This window comes from Rana temporaria, chromosome 8 (assembly GCF_905171775.1).
Source record: "Rana temporaria chromosome 8, aRanTem1.1, whole genome shotgun sequence".
NCBI lineage: Eukaryota > Metazoa > Chordata > Amphibia > Anura > Ranidae > Rana > Rana temporaria.
The window spans coordinates 98,904,099-98,918,400 of record NC_053496.1 but is presented as its reverse complement, the minus strand read 5'-3'; the positions used below and the strand labels follow the sequence as shown (position 1 = coordinate 98,918,400).

The 14,302-nt window shown below is 38.5% G+C and overlaps 1 protein-coding gene across 14 annotated transcripts in view; it reads right to left on the bottom strand.

Annotated features, from left to right (window-relative positions):
• The window catches only part of PAX2 (paired box 2), a 77,681-nt gene that overhangs the window by 44,944 nt on the left and 18,435 nt on the right, over nucleotides 1-14,302 (bottom strand). For 9 of the 14 annotated variants that reach the window (XM_040362357.1, XM_040362346.1, XM_040362344.1 and 6 more), the window contains exons 4-5: nucleotides 9,551-9,636; nucleotides 7,218-7,337 (exon numbers count right to left, since the gene is read on the bottom strand). In XM_040362357.1, coding sequence (XP_040218291.1) covers nucleotides 7,218-7,337; nucleotides 9,551-9,636 — 206 coding nt within the window. Of the gene's footprint in view, nucleotides 1-6,096; nucleotides 6,223-7,217; nucleotides 7,338-9,550; nucleotides 9,637-14,302 lie in introns of all 14 variants that reach the window. The other 5 variants (XM_040362343.1, XM_040362348.1, XM_040362345.1 and 2 more) reach the window with 1 other exon arrangement.

The following is a 14,302-nucleotide window of genomic DNA, read 5'->3' as shown; positions in this document are numbered from 1 at the left end:
CTGGGCTTCCTCGCTGCCATCCTCGATGAGGGAATCAGGAAGTGAAGCACTGCGGCTTCACTTCCTGGTTCCCCACTGCGCAAGCACGAGTTGCGCCGCACGTTCCTCCCTGGTCCCTGTTGTCTTTTGGGACCAGTGTTTTTCTCAGAAGACAGCGGGGGGAGGGGCATGACTCCCGCGGGAGTCTATGCCCGGAAGTGGGTGCAAATACCTGTATTATACAGGTATCTTCACCCCCTCCCCCCTGAAAGGTGGCAAATGTAACAACGGAGGGGGAAGGGTTCCAAAAATCGGAGGTTCACTTTTTGTGTGGACCTCCGCTTTAAGATAAGAGTAAAGAATAATTGAGATATAGTTTCAAGGGATCAAACTTATAGAAAAAAAGCTGAGCTTTTCCCATCACAAAGCTAATTTCTTAGAATAGTTAAGTGCATATCTCATATCAATGGGTGAAAGTGATTATTGAAGATATCTCCAAATGTCCCTAGAAAGCCTTTATCTTCAGAGAACCATGTTGTCTTTAGTAATTACTCTAAACCAATTGAATGTACTTGTGCCTGCCAGCTACCTTAATGATTGAGCATTAATGTATGTTTTATATTATTATTCCCTTAAAAGGTAGCTATTTCCTTGGGTGAGAGGTAGGAAGTCAGAAATATCCCCAAGCAATGGAAAGGAAGATATCTGCTGATCCTTGAATCAGCTGCTTGGGTGCTGGGATCTGCTGGGATCCTTGCCTGAAGGTATGAACAGCACACATGCAATACTGTGATCCCCGTACACACGATCGGAATTTCCGATGGAAAAAGGCAGACGGACTTTTTCCATTGGAAATTCCAACCGTGTGTATGCCCCATCGGAGTAATTCCATCGGAAATTCCAATGAATTCCATCGGAGTTTAGATAGACAACATTTTCTCTTTTACTCCGATGGAATTCCGTCGGAAATTCCGATGTGATTTTGGTCGGACAAAAGTCCAATCGTGTTTACGGGGCTTAAGGCTTACTTACAGAGGGATTTGCCATTAAGTGAAAAAGCTCCAATGTGATCTCCAGCACCATGATTACTGAGGTATTCATTATTGAGCTCTAGATGTTCAAAAATGGCCTGATAATCATAAGCAGTGCTGTATATTGGAAGTCTGCGCCCATCCTCTACATTTGAAATGAATGTATAATGTTTTGTATGTCATTTCTGTATGCTCCAGAATACAACAATATAAAAAAATGTAATTATTTTTAGTCGGTTAATATTAAAACATTACATTAATATTTAATGCTTGTCAAGCACAGTTAAATAGGACAAACTGTTGTGGAAAGCTTGTGAGCAAACATGTAGGAGCAAATTTGTATTGGATTGTAATGTATGTGTAAATCCCAGTATTTACACCTAATGTAAAATTTAGGCATCTCAAATGAGGCTCCTGTTTCTAAAAGGAGACTCCGGGTTTACTAGAAGTAAAACCCAGCAATATGTTTGGTGCAGACTTGTTGCAGTGTCTGATTTTATACTCACCTGCATCTTCTCAGAATCTGGAACAGTACAGAACAAAATACTTTCTTCCATGGGCAAGGAGTTAACCATAAAGGTGACAGTGGAGGGCTGCCAGTTGAGTACTACTGTTCTAAGGTATGCATCCAAAAGTGTTTTGATCTAAGGAGACCTATCATTAAATTTCACAGAAATCAATGTCTTCAGTTCATTCATATTATTTCTATATCACTATTCAGTGTATCTTATAGTATTTTTTAACCATGAGGAGGTAGTAACAAAGAGACATGCCTATTTTAATATTTCCAAGGGTATGATGAGGGGGGTAAAAGAGGCAGATTCGAGGAACACTGATAAGAACGTATATGAACTAAAAATTATGTTTAAGGCCAGAGGAGACAAAAAGTACAGATATTGTTTTTTTTATCTCCAATGGGAAGTGCCTGTGCCAGATGTGGGAAACATGTGCCAGGGAGACATACAATGACACTGCCAGGGAAGAAGTGCCTGATGGATCCAGACACCTACAAGCGTAGCCATGACTATTAGAGCATAATGCCATTAAACAAAATGTATCGGGCACCATATTTCACACAGAAGAAAACTCACACTCACAAGTGTTTTCTAGAGCCTTTATATGTGAGATTTTGGAAGCAGCATAAAAATAAAGTGCTTTGATGTAATCAAAGCTTAAAGATACACTGATGGTTTGTCAATTTAGGACAGAATGATAGTGTCTGTAAGAATCTCACCTCTACCCCATGAACCACTGACACTCACCTTCCAGTGATCCCTCAGTAATCCTTTCTCTATCGCAACCTAAGGAAATGTCACGCCCTTTGTCACATGACATAGCTTGGACCTAACAATTGGCCACTAGATTTGATGACTGAAACGGTATGATGGTCACATGCTTCCCAATTCCAGGAAGTAGTGTATTTTTGTGCTGTCTGAGCTCGAGGCAGGGGCAATGTGGTATGGTTGGAAGGGTGAACATCAGAGGGTGGGGGGGGGTAGTTTTACAGACACTGTTACTTTGCCCTGAAAGAGGCAAAATGACCGTGCCTCTTTAAAGTGAAGCTGTGGCTATAAAAAACTGCACATTTTCTATTGCTGGTTTGCCTTTTTAAAGGTGCATACCCCAGGGCTCTTATCTTAAACAAGCAGGTGGCCAATAATGACTGTCTTAACATGCTTATTCCAGATCTGCAAAACAATATCAGGATGACAGCCAAAATATGCACCTTTAAAATGTAATCTAGCAATGGCAGCTCCCATATTTGTGTCTTCATCAGTTCACTTTATACATACAGCAACACATTATACCAGACTCTTATGTCTTCTTCCCAGCATGCCAGCTCTCTCCTTTTGTTCTAATAGTCATAGGCTGTTTATGGCATAGCTTGCTAAGGTGTTTTATACACAGCTGAGAAGAGGGTCGCTTTTTGAAGCCTGTTTACACGTGAGGGTCAAAAAGACCCACAGTATTTATAAAGTGGTTTCAGTGTGATGATCCTTGGAGGTTACCTGTCACTACACGTTACTTGTATGCAAAGGGCACCCAGCCACACTTTTGGAATCACATTTTCACAGTGTATTGTATGTAAACGCAAACCTTTGAACTGGACCATTAAAGAAAATGACCAGATACATATGCAGTCGTCTTTCTGTGTTTCTCTGTACTGAACCTCCCAGATATAAATTGAACTGTATGATGTACTGTACAAAGTACTGTACAGTGAATTGCAGCTTTTATTCAAGGTGTTGTACTAAAAGAGATTTCTAGTTTCCTTTGATCCCTCTGTGCACTAGCATGTAGGGATCATTTACATCCCACAGCTCTGTGTTTTTACTGGTACTGGCAATTATGTCTGCAAAATTAGTTTCTATATTAAAAACATTTTATCCGCATTGTAAGATCTCAGTCCACCAAATGAATGTAAACCTGAGTTGAATCATGGTCTAGTCATTGAAAGAGGACTGTTAGGGGAGGGAGTTGATAGCACATGACAGAGCCACCAAAAGATAGAGCTGGCAACCTAGGCTGAAACTTTCCCATAAGGTACACACGACCAAACATGTCTGCTGAAACTGGTCTGCGGGCCAGTTTCAGCAGACATGTTCGGTCGTGTGTAGGCCCGAGCGTGCAGGATTCCAGCAAACATTTGCCCGCCGGGCCTTTTCCCAGCGGACAAATATTCCTGGACTTGTTTTAAAACAGTCCGCTGGAATCCTGCCCGCTTGGACATGTTCGGTCGTCTGTACAGACCTACCGTACATGTCCGAGCGCCCGCCATCCCTTGCATGCGTCGAATGACTTTGACGCATGCGTGGAAGCATTTAACTGGCAGACCCGCCCACGTCACCGCGTCATCGTCGCGGCGACACCGCGGACACGCCCCGCGTATTGTTTACGCGCGGATTTCTGTACGATGGTTAGTACAGCCATCATACAGAAATCCCCGGGCAGACATGTACGGTGAAAACGGTCCGGCGGACCGGTTTCATCGTACATGTTTGCCCGTGTGTACACGGCCTAACAGGAGATCTTTAGTGCTGCGTGATAGGTGCTCTTTAAATACTGTAAGCCAGTACAACTAATTACCATATCTTTAACAGGCCTACAGTATTTGAAAAGCTCCGAAAAAGCCTGGTGTCCAAATCTGAAGCATCAGTTCCAGTTGACTGCAACTGCATTATAACTATGCTTATTTATCTCTAGTGGAACTAAGAAGACTTCAGAGATGTCTAGGGGTTAAACTTACTGAATATGTTGCACAAAGGCAGTATATAATTTTAGACACACTATAAAAATTGAAAACCAGAATGTAAAAATAAAACCTCATAGCCCAGCTCTGTGTAACCTGTCAACACAGCAAAAATCTAACAAATCTATAAAGAGGAAAAAAATTCCCTGAAATGATGCTGCTTCAGTCAGTTATAATAACTCCAACAATATACCAAGCTGGTTGTAAATCCAAGAATAAAGCATAAAATCCGAAACATCATGAAAATAATAATAAATTTGTTACACGGCCCAGCCAGAGCATGCCACCAAATTCTCATTTTAACCCGGTCGTTGTCGAATAATCATTTCCCTCTAGAATGTGATTAAATGCCGTTTATTTAAGATATCTCCCTGTGCTTGTTTCTGTTTAACAGTGGAATCTGGGAAAATGTACAAAGGAGAATTACTTGGCTGATTTCCCTTAACTCTTTCAATAAACAAGGGAGAATAGAAGCGTTCAGACCTCTGTTTCTCGCATATAGCTGGTGCTGTGAATCACTCTACTGCCTTCACCCAACCAGAGAGTTTGGCTACATCATCCTGACACATAATTATCTCCACTCTTCTTAATCATCCGTGCCGCTGCAACTGTGTAATGAAAGCAGCAACAAAGATGACAGAGTAGAGGAGGACTTCTCACCTTATATAGGATGGCCAAACAGCATTTGTACTACCGACAATGCATCTATATTCACAGAGATTTATACATTTTTGCTTGGAGTCCTGACGGAAAATAAATAAACAAACGATCGCCCTCACTTTGTTTAGTTCTGGCTTGGATCTCATGTTTTATATACTGCACCAAAGATGTTTAACCCCTGCACCATGTCCACACAGATGGTGTTCATCTGCAGACCATTGAAGCTAGGCTGCGCTATGGGGCAGCCATTGTGAATATAATACTTGCACATCATCTTTGTGACTGCTAGCCAGTGATGGAGATTTAGGATAGACTTTCATAGTAATATTCTAGTGTACTGTAAGCTGGGACTGTAGACTGGAGCAGATCCTGAAACATATTATGAGCAAACAAAGCTTCTGTGAGAAATGAGGAAACCTAAGATGACATATTTTACCATGCTAAAGTAATTTTATTGTAAGTATGTCTATCCATGTGTAGTTTTAGTTTTTTTTTCAGTGGTTCAACAGTGCCTTATCTTCTCATGGCCTCTTTATTACAGCCAAATCATAACCTGAACTATGGTTTTAAAATTAACTAACTTTAGGTGAAAATCACCCAAGCATTTCCTCTCCTCACTGCAGACACAGGTTGTCTAATTCATATGATAGAGTCTTTGATTCTCAAATCCACTGCAATAGGAACAGTAGGAAGAGAACTCCAGAGGATGTTTTAGCACTGGATCTGCACAAAGCTGAGTTGTCATATGATCAAACCTTTGTTAACATAAAAACTGTTAGTACTCCAATAGGCAAAAACTGACAAACCTGCTGATTTTGTCCATTTGTAACAAGCCTCAGACACAAATTTAATGGCCTACTCTACAAAGTTCCTCAGTTTCCAGGTCTTCAATTGCTATTTTATAAGGTACAAAGTCTAACCCGGTAAGTCAATTAACTCAGCACCACTACCAGATTGTCAGTCTGGCAATTCTGGCATTTGTGAGAAGGACCAGTAAATCTGTAAACTGGTGAAAGCTCCTGTGGACTGCTTGACCTTAGCAAAACCTCATGTTTAAACAATTTTTTTAAGAGTTATAGACCATAGACCCACAACAGACCTGAAACAGAACTTCAATACTGGACTTGTCAAAATGTAGTAATGTACAATACAAATGGGCTGGTGTACTTAATGTACCTTGGCTGCTTTTTAGTATTCCATGTCTGTCCCTGTGCAACATGTGTGCACGATGGCTTGTATCCATATTGCCTGTGTGCAGAAAAAAACCCAATCTTTCGCTTAGAGCTGTAACATCCAAATTACCTACACAATGCATAATGAAAAACATATATCTTTAGTTATGGATACAACTTCTGCCGGCTCATTACATCATTTATGATGACTTTCAGGAGGCTCTTTTTCTGTATCATGTCACACTCCCTCCCCTATCTTCTTTCTCTAGTTCACCTTTCTCCTTGCCTCTATTCCTGCAGCCTGAGAAAACTGCACCTTGCATATTGTAACATTTTGAAATTGTCAGTAAAACAATAGTGTGAAAAAGCATGAATATTCAACAACATATTGCATAAAAGCCCCAATGCCTATGAAAATCTGTTAAAACAGCATACTGGTTTGTACTGTAGATGACTTCTGAATGGAGGTCATTTATAATGGTCAAGAGCAGCTCAGTATAAAAGCATCCTCAGAACACTCCTAAATTTGAGTAAGTACTTTTGGATATAAGGCTAATATAAAGGCAATATATGTATGCATATATATATCAGAAACTGTTGGCTTCTTATAAATGACCTCAAATTAATGTAGTCTGATCCATAAAATAACATTTACCACTCATTTACACTATGCAGTCTACATAACTTCCAGACAAATCACCAGGACTACATTGGCATGCAAAAAGTTGACTGTCTTTGCAAACAAACACCAAGAAATAACTTAAGGTTAAACATCTACAATGTTCTCTGATCTTTGGCCATCTACTAGGCTGGTCTCTAAATGCTTTTTAAAAACACAGACATTACTATGCTATAAACAGCAATTAATGTTGTTGTAAAATAGGATTTGCTTTACAAAATAACTCAGATTCAGTTTTAATATTGAAAAGTATATATATATATAAGTATAAATTTGTGGTGGTAACAGTGCTTTCTCTAGCATAACTGGATGTGCTTTAGGAGCAGAAGGGCAGTGTATAAAGGCTACAACTGATCTGTTTGTTATTAGAGCAGCTGGTATGCATGGGCTTGAAATTAGACCCTATTTGTAAGAGATACAGAATAAAGATCTCTCTTTTTCCCTACCTTCATCGCGTTTCCTTTTTTCACCATTTGAACGAGGTATACCCAGGATCCCATTTATGGAATAAGAGCCTACGGGATCATTGGAGGCGCTGGACACAGGTGGAGATGCTGTACTGGGAACTGAACAAAATGAGAAAGGAAATGTAAGCTTGTGAGGAGATATCTACTGTGGATTCCTCCTTATGAATCAAAATGTAAGGAAACATCTTATGTGAAACCCTTATAGGAGTTACTAACACCATGCTAAAGTCTAGATGTAATGCCTACTCAGTGGAGATGTCAACCGTCATAGGACATCAGCCTGCATTTATCATGTGTCTGACATTGTGCCACTGATAACCTGAACACCCAGGTTACTACAAAATGGCCTTGTTGATATGATGTCTTATTGATGACAGCATTACCTAGTTGCTCATTTAAAAATATGTTTGCTTGTACTAGATTACATATAGATAGTACAAGTATGTATTCAAACATAACATAATGTTGTCTTTTAATTGTTTAAATGCATTTATGTAACAAATAAAAGTGGGGCTTTTCAACATTAAAGTGCATTCATGAAATAGACAACTTTAGTAAACTAAAATCCATTTGATTTGTTTGCTGCACTTTGAAAATCATCCACGATCATTGCGCTAACATACTAAAGTGTATATAAACCCTAATAATGAGTTTTTCTTATTTGTTCCCCTTGGTCTGTTTATTATACCAGTGCAAGCATTTTGTTAACTATTTTTCATAAGGGCAAAAAAAATAAAATGTTGATCGTGTCAGAAATTCAGAGCTGCCCTGTGACCCCTGCACATTTCTGTGTTATCTAAAAGACCCCTAGTTTTCATCTTGAATTACAGAATAATTGGCATTTATGTTGTAGAGATCTGGGAGTGGTTGAGTAGTTTAGCAAAGATCTGGAAGTGGTTGAGAAGTTTAGCAAAATAAACTGGGCAGGACACACAGTTCAGAATAATGCTGTTTGTTGTCAGCCCACAATGGAGTTTAAAACCTGAGTGTATTTCTGACAGATCAACAGATATGTTTGTGTACTTTCAGGGCCTTTAGAGGTAAAAGACATGGGAAATGTGCAGATATCCACTGCAAAAGTTTTTTTTTATTATCTTACTTTGCTTTGACAAAATCTTTAAATAAGACCAACATTATATGAAGAATTTTAGAGACTCTATAAGTATGTGTCTGTCTGTCTGTCTGTCTGTCTATTTATGTATATTACTTTCTAGCTATCTACACAGCATTTGGCCCTTACGTATTGTCAGAAGTATGAATAAAATAATTTGATTTTCAAAGACATAGATTTAAATATAGCTAATCATTACATAACAATAACATAACACTGTAAACCAGCTCACATTAGTATTTGCTGTTATTTTGATAGTAGAACATTCTTTTTTAATTGTCTATGCAATATTGTATTTTGCTGTTAAATTGTCTAACAAAAGATGCAAAGCATGTGGTATCCCTTGAGCTAAAACCATATAATTGTTTTCAGGGAGGATTATCTTAGCTCCTACATAGTTCATAGAAACTACAACATGATTTTCAGATCTAGCTTACAAAACATCAATCTACAAGTCAGCTTCTATAACACATTTATAGTAATCAATGATTGTTCAGTGGTAGGTTAATCATATCCTTTTTCCCTATCTTTTTACCAGACATACTTCAAAACTCTTTTGCAACTCCCTAAGGACTAACTGGATAGAACCATTTAAATTTAGATAGTTAAAGTGTTAGTGGGAATCTCTAAGAAAAAGATTTAGGATTGGAAGAAGCTTATAATCGAATTCTACCAATTGCTAGTTATTAACAGCAAGTCTTTTCTACGACCAAAAAATGATCAAATTCCTAGTTATACAGTATATGGGGCAACTGAACCAGATCTACCATCTGGCAGACATTTGGTAAGAAAAAAGGTACTGTTCTCCATGGCAACCAATCAACTATGCATGTATGTCTTTGTTTTTACATTGCATTGGGAAAACAAGAAAAACAAGAGAAAGTATTTGAGTAGCTATTAAAGAGTCAAGTAGAATGCCTATTTTTTCTGTACCATTTTTGTATGCTATACATTATTAATGTAAAATAGAAAGTTGATAAATACAATTGGAGCATGTTATTTTCCAAATATTGTCTAAAAATCACAATCCGATGTGGTATGTAATATATTAAGAAACAATATATCTTATACAGTAAGTGTATTTCAAAAAGTTTGCCAATTTTATATATTTAGTTTTTGCCTTCTAGAAAGTGTACATAATCATGATTTTAATATAAAAAGTGCGATGATAGAAATGAGTGAGATATGGTGACTGAATTACCGATAGTGTGCCCTGGTGCGCTTACTGGCGTTACAGATCCATCTGGTGTCGGGTGAAACGGCTGCTGTACTTTTGTTCGGATAATTCTAGAAGAGAAGGTGAACAAGCAAGATTTTATTAGGCCCTCTTCCAGGAAATGTAAAAACACACCATACAAGACTTGCCCTACTCGACTAAAAAGCCTGCCTATAGAACTCTTGTACCCGCCAAAAGAGTTTGAATAGATTATTACACAACAGATTTTGAATTCTTTGAAAATGAATACCGGTGACAAGTGTTGGTCTTTAAAACATTACTAATGACTTGGGAAATGATTACAGCGCAAGCAGATTAATGTTGCCAATTCTTTTTAAACCATAACAAGCTTTTGTAGACAATGAAGCTGTAAAACAAGCTGTGAAAATTAGGCTAACTTGTGCTTTGTTAACAGTCTGTATAGTATATAGAAGCCTACATGTGTGAAAAACATAGCTAATGAATAATCACTATGGAAACCCAAAATGCACAAGATTTTCCTTGTATTCCTTTTCATAGAATGATAAATGTTTTTACTTGTTATATCAGTGATATCAAACTAACAAATGTTCTGATTCTGAACTCTTAAACTTATGGAAATGCATACTGCTTCCAGCTTTGCACACAAAAATGATAACTTGCTACAGGCTGCATTATTTTTCTACCATAAGTAATATACAATGTTATTAAATATGAAGCAAACAAAACATCCCTGAATCAGACTCCTTGTGCCCTGTACACAGGATCATTTTTTTCCGACAGGAAAACCGTGGGGTTTTTTTCAGCAGGAAAACGGCTCAAACTTGTCTTGCATACACACGGTTTCACAAATCTTGTCTGAAATTCTGAACGTCAAGAACGCGGTGACGTACAACACGTACAACGAGCCAAAATCAATGAAGTTCAATAGTTAGCTTGGCTTTTCTGCTTGATTCTGAGCATGCATGTTTTTTTTTTCGTGTCGTAATTGCATAAAGACGACCACAATTCCCAATAGGAATTTTTCCTGTCACGAAAATTTAGATCCTGCTCTCAATCTTTTCTTGGCAGGAATTCTCACATCACACTTTTCTTGTCGGGAAAACTGATCGTATGTAATAACACAGTTGACTTTGTTTTGATGGATTTAGGCAGTCCACTCAAACATAGTAATGAACACAGATAACTAATTTTCATGAATATATTAACCATGATATCAGAGACATATGACACTGAGGCCAATGGCCTCTGCAAAATAATGGGATTGAATTCATAAAGGGGTAGAGACTTTTCTTTTAGCAATGTTTATGTTCACTTAGTAAAGTGAATGTTAGTAACTAACCTGTGTTCACATTTAACATCCAACCATATGCCAGGGAAATGGAAAAAAAACAGGACTTTTGTTAACTCATAATTGGCTGGATGAAATTAGTGTATCTTTACCTTACTTACTAAGCTCAGTGAATCCTGAGTGAGATAGGGTGACTGAATTACCAATAGTGTGCCCTTGATCCTTTATTAAATCAACCCCATGTCTCATTGTTCTTGCTTTTATATAAACCAGAAGAGTTACATGTTGTGAACTCAATTCAGAGTTCCAAGAAAATGTATTTATACCCCATGTAATAGGTAAGTTGAAACCCACTGCAAGTTTTTAAGCCTTAAGCTAGGAAAACACAAATAGATTTCTCATGCCTGGCTAATAGAATAGACTCCTCCATCCACGTTAAACAACATTAATAGAGTAATCTCCCCTGCCTACTGTTATATTCAGAGAGCAGGCATCTGCAGCTCTTGAATATCTGCATTTGATTGGTTGCAGTCACTGTTTGGCCAACAATATTCTACCCAGCATCTTTGATTTTTCATTTGAGGTTTTCCATGCACAGTGGTATTGTATGGTAGGCTTTAATTCATATGACTCTTTTGAGCAACTAATCCCTACTATTTTAAACTTTGAAAAGAAAGACTACTTTTGCTTTTAACCTACAATGTTTGATTTCTCTGTGGTTTATTCTATAGTCCTCACTTTTATTTTACATGAAAATTAGTGTGTGAAACCTCTCTATAGTAATTGAGCTCTATATTGGTCCAGCCTACAATTTAGTTGTGTGCGTAGAATTCTCAGTGTTTCCTCAGTGTATTCCTTTGATGTAATACCATTGTTTAGTTAATGATCTGTGACTTGCGTTGACACAAACACACAAACATACACACCTAAATAGCTGTTGTAGAAAAAGCTTTAACACATTGCCCCATAAACTCTACTTATCATTTGCTTAGCTGTTCTTACAATGTGCACACCAAGTTTTGGCGTCTTAGTTTCTGTCACAATAATGTAACATGTGGTTAATTAAATACTGCAACTGATCTAAGTTTATATAACTGCTTTATGTACTCTAGCCCTTAAATGAATATCTACTTGCAACTCAAAACTGTTGACCACAAAAATATTCACTGTACTTGTGTATTCCCACTGATATAACTACCAGATTGCTAGGGTAACCCTGCTTAAACCAATATTCAAATTACAATTCAAGAATCACCAAGGTATAGTGTATTCCAACATAAATTATTACATGTAGGGGTACCTGTCTGAATATATACATTGAGTACTAAATATTTGTCAAATCAAGGTTGGCCTGTTCTTTGCCTAAGCCAAGTAGACACGTGCCAACTGACAGGTGGCATCGGCCGGATCAATAGAAACCGGCCGACATTCATGTCTGTGTGTACTGCAGCTGGTCCGACAGAAGCTGGCCGTTATTTTGTTTAGCATGTCACTATTATCCCCATGGTTTACTACAGAGCACATCGTTTGCTGCTCTTTAAGCCTAGTAGACACGTGCCGAATGTTGGGCAGCATCGGCTGGTTTATTAGAAATGACCCAACATTTGCCCGTGTGTCAGCCAGTAAGACAGAAGCGGCTGGCTTTTGTCGAAGGGCCATGACCAAAAAGGTCTGCAGACCGGCTCCCTATCATCACTCTTAGCCAATGACTGACCGGAGTGTTCTGGCGGGGGGCTGTCCCCCTGTCAGAACACAATAGTACAAAAGTACAACGGCTCCGACCTGAGCTGTCAGTTTTTCTCCGTTCAACCCACTGGAATGAACGCGAAAAAAAAACTAGTAGTATGTGCAAGGCTTTAGACAGTCAAGTTGATTTACTGAAGTAAAATAGGCTCTCCACTTTGCTAGGGAAGTTGCACTTTGCATGAGCTTAGTGAATAAGGTGAAGGTCTACTGACTTGCATCATGCAAGCATGTGTGAGAAATTTTTAACTTTCCTTGCCCATTACTAGGTATTGTTTGGAAAGTGAAACCTCAACACATTCACTAAGGTCTGAGGCAAATTCATTTTGCAAAGAATGCCCAATCACGTGCTAAAAGTAAATAACAGCATTTTTTGTTGCACTTGATTGGATGATGGAAGACTGTAGAGCTTCACTTCATTTACTAAGCTTTGAGGGTACATTCCCTTCCCAAGTGCAACTTCCCTTGCAAAGTGGACAAACCTGTTTGCCTTTAGTAATTCAAACCATGTGAGTTGCTTAGAATGTATAATAAGTAGTTTTTGGGAAGTGGAGATGCAGGTTTACTGAATGCTCCCTTTTATCATTTTTATTCTAAAGTATAATTAATTATGTGGCTTTAGACTCCTCTGTAAGAAGTATATTGATTGGTTTGCGCAAAATTTATTGTGTCTACATACTATGGGATTAATTTATGGCATTTTTTTTACTAATAATGGTGGCGATCAGCAATTTTTAGCTGTATTGCGACATTGCGGCAGACAAATTTGACACTAAGTGACAATTTTCGGGGACCAGCAACACTAATACAGTGATCAGTGCTAAAAAAAATGCACTGTCACTGTATAAATGACAATGGCAGAGAAGAGGTTGACACCAGGGGTGATCAAAGGGTTAAAAGTGCTCATAGGGAGTGATTTATAACTGTGTGGGGGGAGGACTGACTGGAGGAAAAGAGACATCTGTGTTCCTGATTAGCAGGAACACAGGATCTCTCTCTCTCTTCCTTTCTGACTGACCGACGGTCTGCCTTGTATACATAGGCAGACCGCCATTCTGCCTCTCCATTGAATGATCAGCAGGTCCCAGCGGCCATCGTGGCCCCAGACTCTGAGGGGAAAACAACGTACAGGTACTTTGTTTCGCGCAGCCTGTGCAGTGGGTGATCCGGAAGCAGTTAAGGAGAAGCTTTTTGATAGCAACAATATGCAAGGCAAATATTCAAATTTTATGAAGATAATTGCCATAAAAACAATTTAAGCTATCACCCTAAAGATTGGTGTCTGGGATACATGCATGATAACATTTCGGAAACACATTTTAAAAATTAAAATACTGGTTTTCGTGGCTATCCTCCCTGTTCAGTGTCATCTTTCTTCATTCTTGTGCAATGGTCTTTAATCTTTTTCCTTAAGGTGCCCTGAAGTGCCATAGCCTGTCCTCATTGATTTTACCAGAACTGTGAAGCCAGAGGTTGGGGATAGGGTGCAGGCAAAGCCATTTAAATAGAAAATATAAATTATTTTTGACAGTAAAGCAATACTGTCAGAGAGCTGAGCAGAAGTCCTGTGTCACTATTAGACTCCTCTTAGCCTGATGACACTATAGTAAAGGTTAAATGTCTGATGGAACCATATACCTCAGAGGGTAAAGGATCCCAGCAGCAGAACAAGAGATAGTAGCCAGCTATATCAGTGCTTGGGGATACTTCTATTCATCTTATTA